At 36.8% G+C, this 19400-nt stretch overlaps 1 protein-coding gene across 1 annotated transcript in view; it reads right to left on the bottom strand.

The window, feature by feature from the left end:
• Nucleotides 1–157: 157 nt before the first annotated feature.
• The window catches only part of AK9 (adenylate kinase 9), a 59505-nt gene continuing 40262 nt past the window's right edge, over nt 158–19400 (bottom strand). The window contains exons 22-35 of the mRNA XM_059842311.1: nt 18004–18223; nt 16749–16811; nt 15749–15958; nt 14644–14862; nt 11791–12004; nt 10779–10980; nt 9466–9612; nt 7975–8195; nt 6603–6799; nt 5916–6085; nt 5083–5181; nt 4899–5001; nt 4218–4332; nt 158–709 (exon numbers count right to left, since the gene is read on the bottom strand). Coding sequence (XP_059698294.1) covers nt 507–709; nt 4218–4332; nt 4899–5001; nt 5083–5181; nt 5916–6085; nt 6603–6799; nt 7975–8195; nt 9466–9612; nt 10779–10980; nt 11791–12004; nt 14644–14862; nt 15749–15958; nt 16749–16811; nt 18004–18223 — 2383 coding nt within the window. The 3' untranslated portion in view covers nt 158–506. The remainder of the gene's footprint in view (nt 710–4217; nt 4333–4898; nt 5002–5082; nt 5182–5915; nt 6086–6602; nt 6800–7974; nt 8196–9465; nt 9613–10778; nt 10981–11790; nt 12005–14643; nt 14863–15748; nt 15959–16748; nt 16812–18003; nt 18224–19400) is intronic.

Here is a 19400-nt window from a genome sequence, read left to right as displayed (position 1 = left end):
CCAAATGCTTTTCTCGAACTCTGTCAGGCTTGGTGCTGTGACCACTTCCATGGGGAGCCTGTTCCAGTGCCCAACCACCCTTTGGGTGAAAAACATTTTTCTAATATTTAAACTAATCCTCCCCTGGCACAACTTCAGGCCATTCCCTCGCGTCCTGCCACTGGGCACCACAGAGAAGAGATCAGTATCTACCCCTCCTCCTCCACTCACAAGGGAGTTGTAGACTGCAATGAAGTGTACCCTCAGTCTCCTCCAGGCTGAACAGACCAAGTGACCTCAGCTGCTCATCATATGGCTTCGCCTCAAGGGCCTTCACTATTGTCATAGCCTTCCTTTGGACGCTCTCTAGTAGTTTGATATCTCTCAACTTCAGATAAAAGATTTTATTTATAAGATTTCATGGTTAAAAAACTGGCCCAAGAACATGTGATGTTCGCAGGCCATGTTGCAGCCATGCTGGTGCCTCATGGCAACACTCCATGTGTTAATCAGTGGAAATACAGGGTTCAAACAAAAGTGGGGCGGGTGCCTTTCAGGGAAAAAAAAGTCTGCAGTCTGTCATCAAAGCCACGGGGCCGATCTCCTGGTTCCTTATACGGGCCTGTCATGGCAGTCCCCAGGTAGGGGATGAGTTGGCAGTGCTCCACGAACTGCAACAGCCTCTTCCTGTACATCTGCCGCACTGGCTCTGAGCTCCGGGGGTTGTGTGCTGCAAGAATTTAAGCAGCATGTTAGTGTCTCCTATAAACTTTGTGGAATTACATTAAGAAGTTTTCAAAGGGACCAGCGGTACAGATAAACACCTTGACTGTTGGTGCCAAGCCAAAAAGATCAAGTCTGGTATTTCAGAAACTTCCTGACTCCCAATAGTCATGACAATCAAAAGGATCAGGCTTTTCTAAAAGAAGACACAACAAACATGCCCAGTTGCTGTCAACTTCTCATTTCTCAGACTGTGAGATACTGGTGAAACTCCAGGCAGTGACAAATTTGGGTAGTGTGCCACACAATCCAAAGTGGCACATCCTGGGGATAGCCCAGGTCTGGTATGGCTCACCATGGGTCACTGTGTCCTTGGCACAGGTGTTCTATGACCTAAATGCTTTGCCTATAAGGTGGGCTACCTTGTCATACAAGGAAGTCAGGTTTGATAAGCAGGCTTCATGAGAGAAAAGTCCTGCTTATCAAACCTGATTTCCTTGTATGACAAGGTAATAATCCATCTCGTTGAACAAGGGACACCAGTTGACGTAATCTTTTTTCATTTCAGTAAAGCCTTAAATGCTTTCTTTCACAGTATCCTTCTGGACAAAATGTCAGGCACACAGCTGGATAAACACATCATGCCATGGGGTGAGCAACTGGCTCACCAGTCAGGCACAAAGAGTTATAGGGAATGGAGTGACATCGGATTGGTGACCTGTCACTGATGGGTTTCCCACAGCGCTCCATCCTCAGCCCTGTGCTCTTCAACATCTTCATAAATGACTTGGATGCAGGACTGGAAGGGATACTAAGTGAGGTCACAGATGATACAAAACTGGGAAGAGCTATTGAAGTCCTTGAGGGCAGGGAGGCCCAGCAGAGAGACCTTGACAAATCAGAGGACTGAGCAATCACCAACCATATGAATTCCAACAAGGGAAAGTGTTGGATTCTGCACCTGGGATGGCTACATGGACAGATTGGGCAATGAGATGCTGGAAAGCAGTGCTGTGAAAAGGGACCTGGGGGGTCCTGGTCGATGGCAAGTGGAACATGAGTCAGCAGTGCCCTGGCAGCCAGGAGGGCCAGTGGTGTCCTGGGGGGCACCAGGCTCAGCATGGCCAGCTGGGCGAGGGAGGGGATTGTCCTGCTCTGCTCTGCACTGGGGGGGCCTCACCTCCAGTGCTGGGGGCAGTTTTGGGTGCCACAATATAAGAAAGGCATTAAACTATCAGAGTGTCCAAAGGAGGCCAACAGAGATGGTGAAAGGCCTTGAGGGGAAGCTGTATGAGGAACAGCTGAGGTCACTTGGTCTGTTCAGCTTGGAGGAGACTGAGAGGAGACCTCCTTGCAGTCTTCAACATACTCATGAGGGGAAGAGGAACAGCAGACACTGATCTCTTCTCTATGGTGCCCAGTGACAGGGCCTGAGGGAATAGCCTGAAGTTGTGCCAGGGGAGGGTTAGGTTGGATATCAGGAAAGGGTTCTTCTCTGGGTTGAGTGGTTTGGTACTGGCACAGACTCCCCAGGAAAATGGTCACAGTACCAAGCCTGACAGCATTCAAGAAGCACTTGGACAATGCTCTTCAGAACATTGGATCTTGGGGATGGTCTTGTGCAGTGCCAGGAGTTGGATTCAATGATCACTGTGGTCTCTTCCAACTCAACATATTCTGTGATTCCATGAGTCTGTGAAGAGCTGATCAGTAGTTTGGAGGAGGAAGGAAGGTTTCTTTCTGCCCTAAGCCCTATTTTGGCATATATTAGTACTGAGTGCCAGTCCTCAGAGTACAGTTTATTATTTTAATTGTTACCCCAAGGCAAAGGGGAAGGAGTGAGCCAAATCATAACCATTTTTTTTCTTATGGACAGTATTTTATATCTCATTATAAAAACTGGACAGCATAAAGAACTATGCTATAAGACACTTCAGCCCACTAGCTTTAAACTGTAGACAGCTACATTTAAGTTTCTGAGAGATTTTTTAAGTATAGCTCTGAATACAGCCCTTACAGGAGTCCAGTCTGAAGGACACTTAATCTCTCCAGTGATATAGGGTTTACTACTCTCTTTCCAGGAGTAAATAAATCCATCTGCATTTTTGGTTGATCACCTGTACCTTCTCAGCTATTGAAAGCAATCCAGTGTTGGGAGAGAAGCTGAAGGAGCTTTAGTTAGTTAGCAGGAACTAAACTCCTGCTTCTTGTCTTCTCCTACTTAAATGTGAGATGAGAGAATGATGTTAATTGAAGATGTGTCTAACTTCACATAGAAATAGGATGAAATAAATTTCCAGGGGACCACAAATTAAGGCACTTTGATCAAATTTTTTTATCAAGAATGGCGTGACTACTCTGAAGAGATGCACAATAATAAATAATTCTGTATTTGCAACTAATCACAAAATCACAGGATGGGTCAGGCTGGAAGGGACCACTTTGGGTCATCTGGGACAACCTCCCTGCTCAAGCAGGGTCATCCCAGAACACATGGCACAGGATTGTGTTCAGATGGCTCTTGATTATTTCCACTGATGAAGACTCCACAACTTCTCCTGGGAAATCTGTTCCAGTGTTTGGTCACTAGCAAAAAGAAGTTCTTCCTGACATTCAAGTGATTTGTCAGTGTACAGGAATGCTATATCTTAAAGCTGGAAGCAGTCCTACGCAGTGTTAGAAGAAGATAACTTGTTTTCCTGGATTCCTATGGTCAAACTGTTTGGCACTGCATGAGAAGAAGAGATTTCTGCACTTGCATAACCCTTCTGGTTCATCATCCACTACTACTAATGATTTAATGTAGGAATATATGAGCAAAACACTCCTAGCATGGGCATCCTTATGTTAGCAAAGCCATGCTAACAATAGAGGGAAAACAGCTTTTGTGAATGAAGCCAACTACAGTATAAAAGCAGTTTGGTGGCTTAGGAAATGTACATTTATGCAGGGGCTTAACCATGTGCCTGCCCTGTTCAATGGTCTTCCTTCAAAAAGCTGTGCTAGCAAAAAAAAAAAAAAAAAAAAAAAATCTATGACAATTCAAGAAAATTCTGGAGGGCTCTGGAAACTACATGAGGGAACACAGAATGTGAAGAGCTTTGAAAAAATAATTAAGATTGGTATTATCTAAAAGAATAAGTAAAAATGTAAAATGCAAAAGGCCAGGCGAAGTTCACCCAGTGAACAGGTTGGCTTATAAATGACAAAAGTGGTGGGTTGAAAGAAATGTCAGTCTTGCTCCAGAAATCTCCAGCAGTACTAGAAAACAGCCCAAAGCTATAGCAGAGCTGCAAACAAGGACATTGAAATTGAGAAAGCTGGCAATAGTTAAGCTGACTGCAAACTATTAAAGATCATTATGTGCAACTGATATCTCTGGCTGAAAAAAACCCAAAAAGAAATTCTAAAAAAAAAAGCAAATATCAACACTACTTGGCTTTCTCTATTGTATCAGAGGACTTATGTCATTTATACAATTAGTAATTTTTATAGCATGCTATTTTATACACTACCTTTTAGATGGAAGGAGACAAAAAGCAGAGCAGTTTCTTTCACACTTAGGAATGGAAACTTTGGCTTAAGGCTGCCAACTTCATGCAGAGCTTTTATTAGAGAAGTTGCAACTCCCTAAAGAAAGAAAATAGGTTTAAAACACCATTACAGAAATCTTGAGCAATGCCTTATCCTGTTGGAATGCAGATCTAACAATACAGATCTAACAATACAGGATGATATCCTAAGTTGGTGAATAGTAGAAGACAACAAATTAGCATAAAATAGGGAGGGCTTTGACCATAAATCATTTTTTTATTTATTAATGTGTCAAAGTGTATCAAACTACTCTTAAATTTTTCCAAGTAAGCTTGTGTCTATGCTGGTGTTAAAAGTCAAACCAAAATGTGCTCTTACAAGATATGATAAACAACTAAGAAAATCTATCATATAATACTGCAGCTTATTATCCCTCTCTGATGGTCTTGTATTTTTTCCATTAAAACTACAAGCATCTTTATTTTAAAGCTTAAAAAAAATTATTCTCAATTGTAACTAAAACATTTTCCATTTAATATAATCTCATTAATAAATAAAGGACTCAAAAGCATTAAAAATAAAAAAAAAACAACAAAACCAACTGAGTGGGATATGCTATATATCACAAAATCATGTTTTAAAATAGAAAAACAAAAACTGGCCTGTTCAAGGTATCCAGGCAAAGGAAGTGTAGTTAGTAGCATTGGCTCTTTTTTTGGAGGGAGTTTATGGGGAAGCTTCAGATTCCCATACTTCTCTGGTAACCTAACCAGATATAAAGTAAGCACTTTTAAGATGTATGAACAGTGACATGATTGAAGATTAAAATGCAGTTAGTGTATTTACCTCATAAACTTCTGAAGTTTTTCTTCACTTTCAAAAATATATACCTTGTCTTGATATTTTACTGCGTACTCGATGTTGCCAGGCACCAAAGCTTCATATCTGAAGAGATGGAGAAAGAATAATTCATTCACAGAAAACATAAAACATAATTTGTGTGGAGTAAATTCATGAGCTACTGCTAACCTTCTGGTAATTTAGCAAGTGTAGCAACTACAAAAAAAAAAACAAACAAATGGATTACCCAAGTTTCCACTACATGATGGACAGTTACAAGGTTAAAAATCTCATAGAGTCTCTGCCTCAAAATCTGCTATTAAGGAACTTTTATAGTGCTTCTTTAGAGCTCCTCCATTTAAAATGCCAATCATATTTGTTCAGGAGATTAAAAATGGATAACATAGAATTGGCTATTGTGGCTCTCCTCTCATGATAAATTCTTGCACACTGAGGAAATCTGTGTCACTTTATGGTAGAGCTTTATGGATCTCTACAAAAATCATAATAGGTAGTTTTGCATCTACTAGAGATTTATGAGATTTCTTTTAACCTTTGAAGGCTTATGATAGAGAGAATTCAAACTATATCTGTCCATCTTCATCACGAAAGACACCAAGCCAACACAGATTCTTGTAGAACCTGTAGCCATGTAAGTTTTAAAAGGTGATTTTATCTTGATTTCCAAAGCCACACGTGCAATGTAGAGAATTGTAATTGCTTTTCCTGTCCAATCCCTGAACAGCATTAAAAAGTACTTTGAAAATATTTCCTCATTAATGCATTAATATAGGACACATATTCTTATAATTCATTTTATGAAAACTCTAGTGACATACCTCTGTTTTCCATCTAGGTAAGTGACTGGGCAGTATCCCTGCATTTCAGGCTTTACAGGGAATAAGGCCTTCACTTCTTCTGCAGTCAATTTCTTTGGTAGCTTATGTGGGGGTGGCAGAGGGTGAGATGCCAGTGATGATACATAAACCTCAGGTTTGCTCAAGAATTTCTGTAGGAAAAAAGTTTTTTTTTAATGAAAGAAGCACTGTAGGACTGTTAGTCAAACTCCAGAGGACTGGCTCACACAGTTTAGATACCTATTTCTTCTACAATGCAACAGTGTGTTGGCATTGCTGTTGCTCTTGGGTAATTTCTTTTCCAACCTACTCTCAGCTGAAGTAGTCACTATTCACCCACCATCCATCACCACCTACTGCTGTCATAAGCCACTTTCTAACCCAGTCTCTCCACAACAAATAAAGAAAGGAGAAAGTTACTGTTTTCAAATGAATGTTTGATCTATGACAATTTGTAAGATGAGCTTTAGTTTAATGGTGTCTGTGCTGTATTTTGTCTGCCTAGACATTCGATAGCAGGAGTATGCAGAATAAAAGCTTGAATACTAACAACAGTGGTCTAATTCAAGTTGCATATTACCTATTTCTGTATGGAATCAAATAATCTAAGCAACAATGTTCCTTCTTCCCATAATCCCTTCCTTTTTGACCTGCTTTTTTGATACGCACTTCCAGTTCTTCCTGTGAAGCCATTGTGTAATAGCGCCCCTGAAATTCTGCAGCAAACTCCAGTGAGGGGGTCACAGAGCAGTCAACCAGTTCACCTTTCTCTGCAAGGCTGACAGGACAGTACTGTCCACACTCCCCCAGCTGCCCCTGCAGTTCCTTGGGAGTGATACATAAACCAGTAATGCTGGCTGCTTTTCCTGTTAATGAAAGCAATTAATGATAACCTTTAATTTATGAGAGACATAGAAACATAAAACAATTTTACTCAGGAACACTACAGTCTAGAAGGTATTAATTTGAAAATTATATGAGATAATGAGAACTAAAGCAGCAATTTGATAATAAAATGAAGTTGTAACTCATTTTACCAATTAATTTTAATAACATTTTTAGCATGTGAGAAATTAATAATTATTAATGGTGTGGCATAGTCTGCATGCTCTGCTTATTAGCCTGATCTTTTTTATGATTTATTGTTTCACTCCTTTGTGTTACTAAGGGACATTTCAACTATTATTTTATGTCTTTACATTGGTGAAAATGAGTACAAGGTATGATGAAAGCCTCCCCTTTATTCATCCATATCTTGCAAATCCTACAGTCTATCTGGAAGAAATACATTCAAAATCTTTAATAAAATGTCATCTCAAAACCAAATTACATAAAAATCGAGCTTTTTCAAGCTTGATGTGTAAAAGTTAAGTGTATTTTAATATTTTTGATTATGACTTCAATTTTTAAGATGGGTGCAGCCACAGAACTGTAAAAATTAAACCCAAAAGGTGGATAAAGATAAGGAAGTATATTTGCCCTTCAGAGGAATTCTAGTTAAATAGTACAGACATGTTTAAAAGGCATGTTTAATCCTGACCAGTGCTACAGACAAAAAGTCAAGTGGGAAATGTACCATTTTAGAATAAAGTGGTCTTCTTCCCAAAGCACAGAAATTAACCCAGATGGCATATTTAAGCTTATTTCTAGATTTTAAATTAACATCTTCCCTATACCTTCCTCTTCCTTCACTAACATCAAAGTGAAGGTGCAAGTTAAGAGTTCCCCTTGTACCTTTGGGGTACTCTGTAATTTACCACCCAGCGATGCCAGATCTACCATGGACCAAGGACTCTGACTTCCTTTAGCAGACTTCTGTTACCCTGTTCTTGGGAGGATGACTTCAGACTGCCCTGTAGTTGGCTTTGCCCTCACTCTTTTCAAGAGATCTCTTCAAGATCTCTGTAGATGAGATTGAAGAATTTAAGGGTATGTATGTGGCCAAGAATCAGCCTCATCCACAGAAAGTTGTCATGTACATAGTACACTGCAGCTTTTTAAAGAAATAAATATTCTGGGAAACTTTGTTTTTCTTTTTTACCTTCTTTTCTTCTTTCCAGGTATATCTGGATTTGTTTAACAACCACCTGAACTTTCTGCAGAACGGTCTTCCAGACCCTCCATCTGCTATGACTGGCATCAATCACACACCAGTTCTGATGTTCCTTCGTATAGTAAGTTCTAATATCATCAATGTGCTGTTTGTAGCAGGAATTTTTAATAGCTAGAATCTGTGGGCTGTCATGTTCAGGATAAGGAGGTCTAAAGACAATGAAAAATAACAGTGATTTAAATCTAAGGATTAGATAATTTCATTGAATTTCAGGTGTAAATTCTAGAATTCACTGTAATTTCTTTTTACAAAATTTTGCTTATTTGACATTGTAGAACATATTTGAGAAATACAAATTTCTTTTTAAGAATACTACCAGCTACATTGAAAAGCAGTGTACTTATGATCAGACAGTCCTGTTCAAATACAAAGAACAAAACTTCTTCTATTTATGTCCCAAATACAACTCAATAATTACTTTGCAAAGGATTTGGAAGGTATCAACACATATTACCTGACATACACTACAAATACACCATTAAATGGTACCCTGATATTGCACACTTGATTTGTACTTAAGCCTATGAAATATAATTAGTTTGGTATTTAAAATTAAGTTTAAAGTAAATACTTTCAAAAACACATCATTGATTTAATTTTTTTGCAATGCAAATTGTCTTTAGTCTTTTAGTAAACAATTTAACATTGTACTGATTACTTGATAAAAAGAAAGAGACAAAAAGAAAAGGACAAAATGAAAGAGGCATGCAATAATGCTCCAAGCTATCTGGAACTTCTTAGAAACACTTCCTCTAATGAGAAACAGGTTCTTACACAATTTAATTTTAAGGTGAATGTTCTGTTCTTTTTCAAGCTCTGTCTGCTTATAAACTACTTACTGTTCTTCCTCAAAAACAACCAAAGGCTCTTTAAACAGAATATTTATCTTCTCAGAAGAACAAAGAAGGGAATGAACTGAATTTAAAGGCTTAGAAGTCCTGAATTCTATACACTACTAAAAATGCATTATTTTCATATTTTTAAAAGAACTCTGATTAAATTTTTAAAAGAGAGATTATTAGATGAAGTACCAATATATTTTGTAATAATAATTGATGAAAAATAAATTTCAGCAGCAGAGAGAAGAGGTAACATTTCTGATGTACAGTTGCATTAAACCACTTAAACTAAGAGGTGGGTGCACAGCATTGCACATTTGTAATCTCAGTCGTGCAATTGAAGGATCTGGCCAGAGCATGCCCCAAACACCTTACATCCTTACTATTTCTGGTCTATGGAAATCAAAGCATTAGAAAGGAGAGGGACTGGTTCCCATGTTTTTCATATGTGTAGTTAAAAGACAGCTGAGTTATGCTCCAGGTTAGACACAACCTCTGGGTATAGCACCGAGGCACATAAATAGAGATATTACAATATTGTGTAGAAAATAAAAAAAATACTATCAGGGAGTATTACTACCGGCTTGATCTTTCCTTATCCAGCAGTGCTCTTCTGAACACTTCCTTTGTATTCATATCTAATTCAAAGATTTTCACTGGAATTATCCTAGTTGATTCCAAGAGATTTACGTGTGCTCTTGTTAGAGGATATCCATCCATTACAACTCTGCACACAAACAGAAACAGAAAAATAGTTTTGAAGAAACTCACTAATAAGTGAGTTTCCAATCAACCAGTAAGTCTATGCATATTTCTAGTACATTTTCCATGGAGACAAAAGTCTACACCCATGCCATGAAGTTATCACTGCTCTCGCTTGACAGGCACATTCTTCACTCCTAAGAATTTACGACCAAATTTAAAAAAATCAAGTAGGCAGAAGAAGAAATAGTAATGAGAAAAGGAAATATACAAAGGGCAAAAGGTAAGTGGATGGCTGGGACTTATAAAAATGGTGTACTTTAATATTCTGACACATCAATCATTCAGACACATCATTTTAACTATGAGAAGTCTCCATGTGGACTGGGAGGAGCAGTTTTTAAAGTGGTAAGTAAAATTATTTACTACAGTGTTTGAAGAGTTTTTATAATCATATTGAAGATGAAATGCTTTTCACATATTAGAAAATACTGGAACAAAATATACTGAAACAACATTTCAGGATTTAACGTCAAAGACAAGCTGAAAGAATTCTGATCTCAAGCACAAATAATTTTCAGAGATTATTGTAGAATTGCCTTTCTCTGTAAGTTCTCCTTTTTGAGGAGAAAAGTTGTATTTCATGAAATACTGATGATAAAGCTTTTTAAGTCTGCCCAATTTCAAAGGTGTTTCAGTGGGGGAGAAAGAACCTAGGATTACATATGAATGAGGTGAAAAGACTCACTGGTTTCAGTTCCTCCTTAACAACTTCAGTTGTTAAGAAAACAAACAAAAAAACCCCCTGAGTACTGAAACAGTTTGCATGATCAAAGAAAGTCAGGTGTGTCCAAGTTGGTTCTAGAGATGGTATAAGAGAGACCAAATGGTAGTTCTCAAGGTATAGTAGAAGATACTGGCTTATTGACTGAAAAAAAGTAACTGTCATAAAGTATATTACTTCGATGTACTGAGATATAGTTGCTTGGAAATTGCAGAAAATTGTGCTGCAGTCTCATTTCTCAGAGCAATTGTAAAAAAAAATCTCCTTTTGTACAGATTTTTTTTTTAATGCAGAAGCCACTGATGTGTTTTAGTGAAATTGTTCTACAGCAGTAACATGGGAATCCATGCCTATGAAGTGACTGACATGTCTTGGAGAAACCCCCAAAACCTCAAGAAAACTCTTACCCAGTGGGATTATCCATGTGATTTAGCAGAGCCACATTTAGAGCCTGGATGGCCAATTCATCAGGCACGGTGAGTCCTTGGAGAAGGTGTGACTGTATCTTAAGTGCCAGCTCGCTCTCTGGCCGGCTGTTCATCACAAACCGGATGGCATCTCCTAGGGACAGGCGCAGGAACCCATAAACACTCGCAAGTCTCTGGGCAACTGCAAAATATTACAATTTCAAGTCACAACTTTTAAGGTAAGTATCACCATCTGGCATATGCACAGTGCATGCTAACACTATTCAATTTAGCACACACCTCAGCAGATATAGTCAATGTTATTAGAGTGTGTTAGAAAATATGCCTTCATTGCTGTTCCTCTTACAGAACAGCCCATTAGCTTCCTCATTTATCCAGGAAATGGGAAACATGCTAAAATTTTACCCTAAATATGAGATCATTTGAACCTGTCTCCTTTCTTCCTAGCATCCTATTCTTATCAATAACTATAGTTTAAAATTAATTTCCTCCTCCTCCAGTAAAAGACAAAAACGTGTGGATTGACAGAGTCATGGAGGAGGAAAGGGAGGGGAGAGGGACAGAAATTTTGGGTGCTTTTTAATCTAGAAATTTCTAAGCAGACCGGGGAGTGGGGAGTTTGGGGTCCTCATCCTTGATCCTAGGACTATTTTTCCATTTTCCATTAGCTTATATTGACTCAAAAAAGTAAGAAACAATTATAAAATAATAATAAATAATATAAAAGGTATAAAGAGTGTAAGTCCAGTTTTTCTAAATGCAAGTCCAGGTCACTGATGTCTTAAGGATCTGTGATAAAATTCAGATGGACAATGCATAAGTATCAGACTGTCAATGAGACACCAGAGAATGTTACTAAAAGAATCTGTGCCCAGCAAGAAAAGCAGGAAGACCAACCACACTAATGATTTAAGATTTTTTAATAAAAGTAAAGACAGATACAGCTTCAATCATTAAAAAATGGGGTTTTAAAATAGATAACTGCTCATACCTGTAGTCTTGCCAGATTTTGGAAGTCCCACAATTGCAATCTTTACTGGCACAGATTGCTTAGGTTTTGGCTGACAAATATATTTGATGGGATTTGTCATAAATATTTCTTTATTTTCTTTACTTGAAAAGAAATAAATATATTGTCGATGGATTACTGGAAAGACTGTGCTTTCATCCCTTTGCTGTGGCTTGATCACATCTCCTTGGCTTAACTGTGTAATATACAAAATGAGAATCAGTTAATTAGGTTTGACAAAGCCTTTTCTTCCTCCATCCCAGAGAAGTGGCTTTATAGGCAGATAAAGGAGTATCAAACATATGAAAAAAACCATCAAAGCATTCTAAAATTCACACATATGGACATAATATTTTGCTCAAATCTGAGAAACTTCTGTACCTACACTTCTTGTTAAAAAAGATGAAAAAAACATTGAAGACAGAAAGAATTCTTGCTATTTCCAGTAGGTGGAACCGTAACACTTTATGTCTCTCAAGATAGTGTAGTCAAAGATCAACATAATAGTTTTTTTAATTTTCAAAGAACAAAGAAAATAATTTTATTCCTCAGTGAATTAAACTCACCTGCCTGCCAATAGAAAATACACTGAGAATATTGTATTCACCAGAATTCATATACAAATGAAGAAAATATAAAAAGATATCAATACTTACATTATGGTCAAGTGAAAAATCACAAGATAAGCTGAAAAAGTTCTTGGAAAAATACATGCACTGCTGATGAAATTTTTTCAAACACAACAGATAGCCCACTAAAAAGTCTGCAGTGTTGATGGATCATTGACATGTAAGAGATGCAATTGGCAGAAATAGTCATTGAAGTAATACCAGATTAATTCCTTGCACTACTCTTCTCTATGGAAAAACTTACACATGTCCCTGTTGCAGCCCTTCTTAGAAGAACTGTCTTAAGGTGTCAAAAAAGATGTTTTAAAACAACATGCAGAAAAGCAGTATGTAGAAAAAATTGCCCAGACCAGATGGCATTCACCTTACTATTCTAAGGGGACTCAGAAGTGTAATTCTGAGTAATGTGTAACACTGACCTTTCTTCAACAAAAGAAGGAAGTGGGAAAAATTAGCATTTTTAAAAAAGTTTTTTCCTCGAGCGTACAACCTGGCAAAAATAGTCCGGTAAATCTGACTCTGTATTGAGCAATCTGAAATACACTAAGGAAAAAACCCCAGAAGTTACATGCATGCATATCAAATAATGGGGAAGAGCCAACTCAGCTTCTTGTCAAGGAAAATCATACATCACAAATCCATTACTATTCTCTGAAGGCATCAGTAAAGTTGGTCTGGTTATTACTGCTGGAGCTAGGGCTGTTCTACTGCGTAGCATTGTCCTGCCAGACTCTTCTCATACCCTTAGGTTCCTATTCCTGGATCAAGTAATTTCTGGGTGCTTGCTCTCAATTTATGGGATTTCATGAGTCTGTTCTACTGCATATCTGCTTCCATTCCTCACTCAGCTCATAATATTTATTCTCTGCTTATCTAATCAGTTGCATAACTACTTTTCCTCCCCCCCAAATTTAATCTCAAAGTAACTGGAATATACTCAATCTGCCATTCTACTCCAAAACTTCCAGTCTGTAATCAATTTTAAAATTTCTATTATTATCCTAAAATGCTCTCAAAATGATCCTACTTCCCTTTCATTTTTATCAGTTTGTACAACTTCACTGTCAGCACACCACTCTTATTTTAACCAATAACTTCCTATGACTTCTTTCTTCTAACTGAATTGTACTTTTTGGTTTGTAAAAAACACTGTATAGAACAAAGGAATGAAGTGGATAAATGGAATACAAAAATCTGGTGAAATGTGACAGAACAAAGTGCAAGGAGCAGGGCGTAGAGACTAATTGCAATTAAACACATAAACTGTGGTTCAGTAGTGGGAAATGATGTAAATGTAGACATATCTACTTCTATTCATATGTACCTAGGTTATTAGATGCAGCCATGAAATAGAACGAAGATTCTGATCCTAAAGTTAGACAAATGTGATCTGGAACAGGTGAAAACCCAACATGATGCTATACAAATGGGAATAAAATGGTTCGATTAATTGGCATAGCAAAATGAAGACCAAAGTATATTTCCTTCAGGGGCTTTTTGCTTTATGTTGTTCACTGGACTTTTTTTTCAACTGATCTTCCTTTTTAATTTTTATTAAATCACAATCCAATCAGCTTTTATTTCTAGCATTAAACCGAAAGAATTACCTGAGAACATTTAATTTCCTACCTTGGGGATAGTGATGAGTACTTTCTGACCTCAGTTTTCCAGATCTCTAGTAAAATACCACAGAAACAGATTTGTTGCTCTTCAAAAATTTTAAATTTTGACAAGAAAGAATTATTGCTAATGAATTAAGTACATCTTACATTTTTTGCCATTACCAAGTTTGGTGGTCAGTTGTGTGGCTTCTTACAAATTCATATTCCAAATCCTTTCAGTTTGTTCTCACTGCTATTGGAAGGTTTTAAGACCTTCTATGTTGTCCTGTGTTTGTGTATTGTTAAGTTAGAAATTTCTTTCTGATTCAATGCCATCTTTAATCATGTCACCAATGACAGTATAACAAATTTTACTAAATGCTTCTCAGCCTTAAATTAGCTGCAACACTGAAAAGACCAACACCTTTTATTATTAATGTTTGCTGTATTTTGTGTATATTCAGTCATGTAATTTTGATTCAGTAATGTAATTTTCATTAAATGTTTCTGGTGTTAGTTGCTACTGTCTGATAACATCTTGTTAATGTTAATTTTCAAAGAGTGTCAACTCTTGAAAACATTCTTCAGCCATTTAAGAACATTACCTTGACTGGATCCCACTGACCAAAAGAACTTCGTAATTTATATGAGTAAACTAGCATCTTCTGAGCAAGTGGCAAACTTATTGGGTAACATTTCTCAAAAATGCTCCTGCGGTTTTCCACTAGGGATTTCAGCTTTTTGTATATTTGGTAGCACACAACTCGAGGCTTCCGTCCTCCATTGATCTCAACTGGTGGTATTTGTAACTTTTCAAGTTCTTCCTGGTTAAGAAAACATAATGAAATACAAGAATCATAAATGCAATCAGATTTTTAATAAAGACAGATGGCAAGATTTTCTGTCAACTAGCAAGGATTTCCAGCATGTTCTCAGTCAACATAAATCAGCAAAGTTTGGTGGGAATTGGTCTTCCTGCCCACTGAAGATTAAATTTCTGTATTAGGTGTCACACTGCTACAATATTGTATTATTATCTGGTTTTAAAAACCTTCCACTGTCTGGTCAGTGGATAGAGCTTCTTCTAAATCATGATTAGTGTCTTTCTGAAGTGAAGCACTTCGTAGATAATAAACAAACATTACTGATCTATCTACTGCCTTAGGTGTGGCATTAGTATTGCAGATATCTGGTGTTAGATCAGGTTACCTTGCCATAGGCAATTGCACTGATTTCAAGAAAATTATGTCACTAGGTGTGGGAATGGTGCCAAACACCTATCATCTTAACTGAGATTAATTTACATTTACATTTGGTTTCATCATCAACAATTAGGATCGGCATTAAAAAATAGAGGTGTCTAATAAGAATTTTGCCTCAAAACTTAATTTGAAATACTGCTCATACATTCACAACTCTCTAGGTTGGTTGCCTGTGTCAACTGGCCTATCAAAAATGAAATGACACCAAGACTGAATAGGTCTACCCAAAAGCTTCCTTTTTTTTCCTCTACTATATTGGTCATATAAATTATATACTCTTTAAAGTTTACACCTTCTCAGTACAGTCTTTATCTGGTTCACATACTTAGATCATGAGTACAGCAGCACAGTTATTTAGGCACTATAGTTTTTAAATGTGAAAAATTATTATGGAAATACTTCTTCATGTGATCATATAATTTAACAAAATAAACAGTGGTATCAGTACCTGCACGCTTTGTAAACTTTCTACTTCTGATTCAAACTTCTCTGAAATTTCATTTTGCATGCGCTCAACAGCTTCTTCTTCATTTTCTTCTTCTTCTGGTTCTTCCTCTTCTTCTTCTTCTTCTTCTAAAAACTCTTCTGCAAGTATAGCTTCAATATCTTCCTCCTCCTCCTCCACAGTAGATTCATCCTTACCCTTATCTGCTAAAGCCTATAAAGAGAAAATATTTTGTTGTTCATATCTATGATACAGATATTTTGAAGGAACATATGGTATTCTTGTCTCTTTTTAAATTAAAAAGCCATTGATTTAACAAAACCTCATTTTGGGATATCCTTTATAATAAGCAAAAAATCTTGTAATTCTATAATCTTATTTCAGAAGAAAATACAGCAGTAATGCATAGTGCATACAATGAAGCATCATACCAGTTCCAAGAGTACTTTAAAAACCTGAAGAGCTACGCTGCAGTTTTGATGAGTGTTTTTTCATACATGGTATTGTAGTTTGACAGGACTTTGTTATAAACAAGCATGTTTGATGAAAGTGTAGCTGACAGAATATCATGAGCAGTCAAGTAATACATGAATGCATTTATAAATATATTATGTAGTTCACTTTGAGCAGAAATCCTGGTATAGTCCTATTCTGGATTAACCATGGATTTGACAGTGTACTTAAAGGCACATGGCCTCATTTCAATTAGTGGGGCTACTCATGCTTACAAATGAGATACTTTAAACACATTCATAAGTATTTTCCTGAATTGAAGCATATATGGAGAATTCTTTTAAAATAGTTTTTAGTCTTCATGAATCCATAGTTTCTAAAGCAATTCAAATGTAATATAAAATTATTTTTGAAAGTTGAAGTTTTTGGCAGTCTGTCATAATTTTACTTTTCTACATTGTCCTGAAGTCTGTGACTAAAAGCTCTAGAAAATTCTATGGTATGAATGCAAATGCTTTTATTTAAAAACTGTCCTATTAGGTTTTCTTACCTCCTGCTTCTTTTTTTGTCGCTCTGCTAAAAGTTCTTCCCTTCTTCTGGCAATCTGCTCATTCTGTTAGTGAAAAAAAATGTAAAAAGACTGATGATACTTCCTAATAAAAACTCCCCTCTGAAAATTGGTAATGTAACCTATAATTAACACTTCTCTTTCCACCTGAAATTCTGTTCCAGTTGGTTCTAATGTTAAAAAATACTACCTAGAGTCTGAAATGTTGCAGACCAGATATAACTCTCTACTGGGTGAACAAGTAAGCATATTTTAGAAAAACTAATTTGGCAATTTCTGAGATTGATATTAGAGGGGAAAAAAAGACTGTGATTCTTTTCACGCTGAAAATATAGTAATAGTTTATTGGTAAGCTACAGAGTTTCTAAATTTATAGGTGGTTTCTATAGGTGGTTTTCATCCATTTGGCAAAGGGGTGACTGAGCATGGTGGTAAATGTGTGGTGTTCTCCTTTCACTGTTTAGAGATATTAATGGTATTGTAGAAGTCTTGTCCCAAATTCTGTTGTCCTAACTTCCTGTGTGTCAGCTGCTCTGTAGTAATTATGCTCGGACCTTTTTTGATATTATATGTGAAGTACTTTCTCACTTTTACACAAAGTGAGGAACCTTGAAAATATTACATGTGCCAATTGTAAATGTCTGCATAGAGGCTTCAGGTTACCTCAACCAATTTGTAACCTGTTCAACAGTAGGCACAGCTTCATTAGAATGGGACACAGAGCAGCTGCAACAGCACTGAGAATGTGGCTTAGAGTTACTGCATTCCTGTGCAGAGCATCAGAGTTGGGAACACAGACACTCCCCATATGGTAGTGAAGTCAGCCTATGGGAGATGCTGATAACAGCACATGCTCAGGGAATCTGGGATGCAGCAATACTACAGTGCATGAACTGTCTGATTTTTTTATTGCCATATTCACTCCCTCCATTGACTTGCCTTTTTTCCTGGACATTCCAGGACTGCCATTTATCTGGCAGCACAGCTGCTTTTTTTGGGCTTCAAGATGTCCAAACTCTGCATGCATTAATTGCATGGATGAGGAAAAGAGCCCTAAGTCATTTTTGGTTCCTAGAGTAAGCCTGGGAATGCTGTGAATGTGTAGCACTGTTTCTCCTGGCTCCAATACCTGTTGCTCTGTGTGCTCTTCACTCTTTGGGAGTTTCAGAATCTGTTTTCAGACCTCTCCTGTAGAAACAACAAAACCAAAAAAAATAACATAGGGCTGAAAACTTACCCTTTTTTTTACTTTTAGTTCCTTCAGCTTCTTTTTATATTCCTTTTTTTTAAGCCGTTTCTCTTTCCATTTTTTCAGACGTGGAGGAAAAAGACGATTAAGAATATCCCCTTCTTCTACTTGAATATAAATTGCAACATCAGGACAGAGTCCTCGTTCTGACAAATAGCTGGCTTCTTCTAAAGTACGAGGGAAGCCATCCAGTATAAAGCCTGTGGACCTAATTGAAAAATAAGATATTTATTATTACGCATTGTAGTTTGAAGTGCAACACAATGAACACGTAATTATTTTGAAAAAAAACCCACAAACCCTCTCATATTAAATGCATATATTAGCAGCAAAATTTTAAAAATACTATCAGCTAGTATCTTTTGACAATGTAAAACTGATATTTTGCTGTGTATTTTAATTAGTGTACTTACAAATTAATTTCTTCTGAGATTTTAATTTGCAACGCTTAAATATTTTAAAAGAACTTTAAAATCCAAAACTAATTGTGTCCTCAGATTTGCTTGTGTGACTCTAAAAACAAAACATCTTAGGCACTGGTCTCAAAAAGAGAAGGTGCCCCAAACATTCTTCTGGTAACAACTCTCAAAGAAAGCTTGTGCCTGAAAATTTATGTTTCTTCTGTAGTATAGGATGAGAAATTTGCCATTCAGCATGATTTATATTTCTCCTCCTGCATATGGTAAAAACAAGTCAGTTATACCTGGAAAGCTCTATGGCTTATTGGAGCTCTTACAATTTTGGATTAGATGAGTAGTTAGGTAAGGATGAATGTTGTGTTGGTAAGAAGCTAATATTCACTTCTATTACTTTAGGCTTTAACAGGATATATTGTAAAATTGCAGAAAACCAAAGAAGCTAGAAGAAATGGAAGTGGAGGAAAGAACAGGTAGCCCTGGATGCTGTGGGGAAGAAGAGTACAACACAGTATAGTTTAGTAGTATAATATATTGTGATGTGATATAATACAATACAATATAATTTAATACAATATAATATTACAACATTATGCATAATGCTGGGTAATTTTTTGTCTTGGTGCATTCCTTTTTTCCTAGAACTGATCTCCCTGTTTTTACACTGTGTAGAGAACAATTGCCCCCTATCTGTAGTCAGGATAAAAATGATATAAAAATATACAAGACTTGTTTTCGTATCTATCCTGTAAGACCATGAAAACTACCCTGCCATTTAGGAGATTTAATCCAATTCAGGTGTGCCAAGTACTTTTGTCCAATCCTGTGTGCAGCATATGAAACATGCTATTACTGTCAAAATATCAATTAAAATAGTACAACAAAACCAAGACTGACAGGTAGGTCATTACTCATAAAAAGTACAAAAGCACTGAAATAATCTCCATGATAGTTATTTACAATTGTGGA

This window comes from Haemorhous mexicanus, chromosome 3 (genome assembly GCF_027477595.1).
Source record: "Haemorhous mexicanus isolate bHaeMex1 chromosome 3, bHaeMex1.pri, whole genome shotgun sequence".
Lineage (NCBI taxonomy): Eukaryota > Metazoa > Chordata > Aves > Passeriformes > Fringillidae > Haemorhous > Haemorhous mexicanus.
Note: the sequence above shows the minus strand (reverse complement) of the source record. Positions and strands in the feature narration are given on the sequence as shown.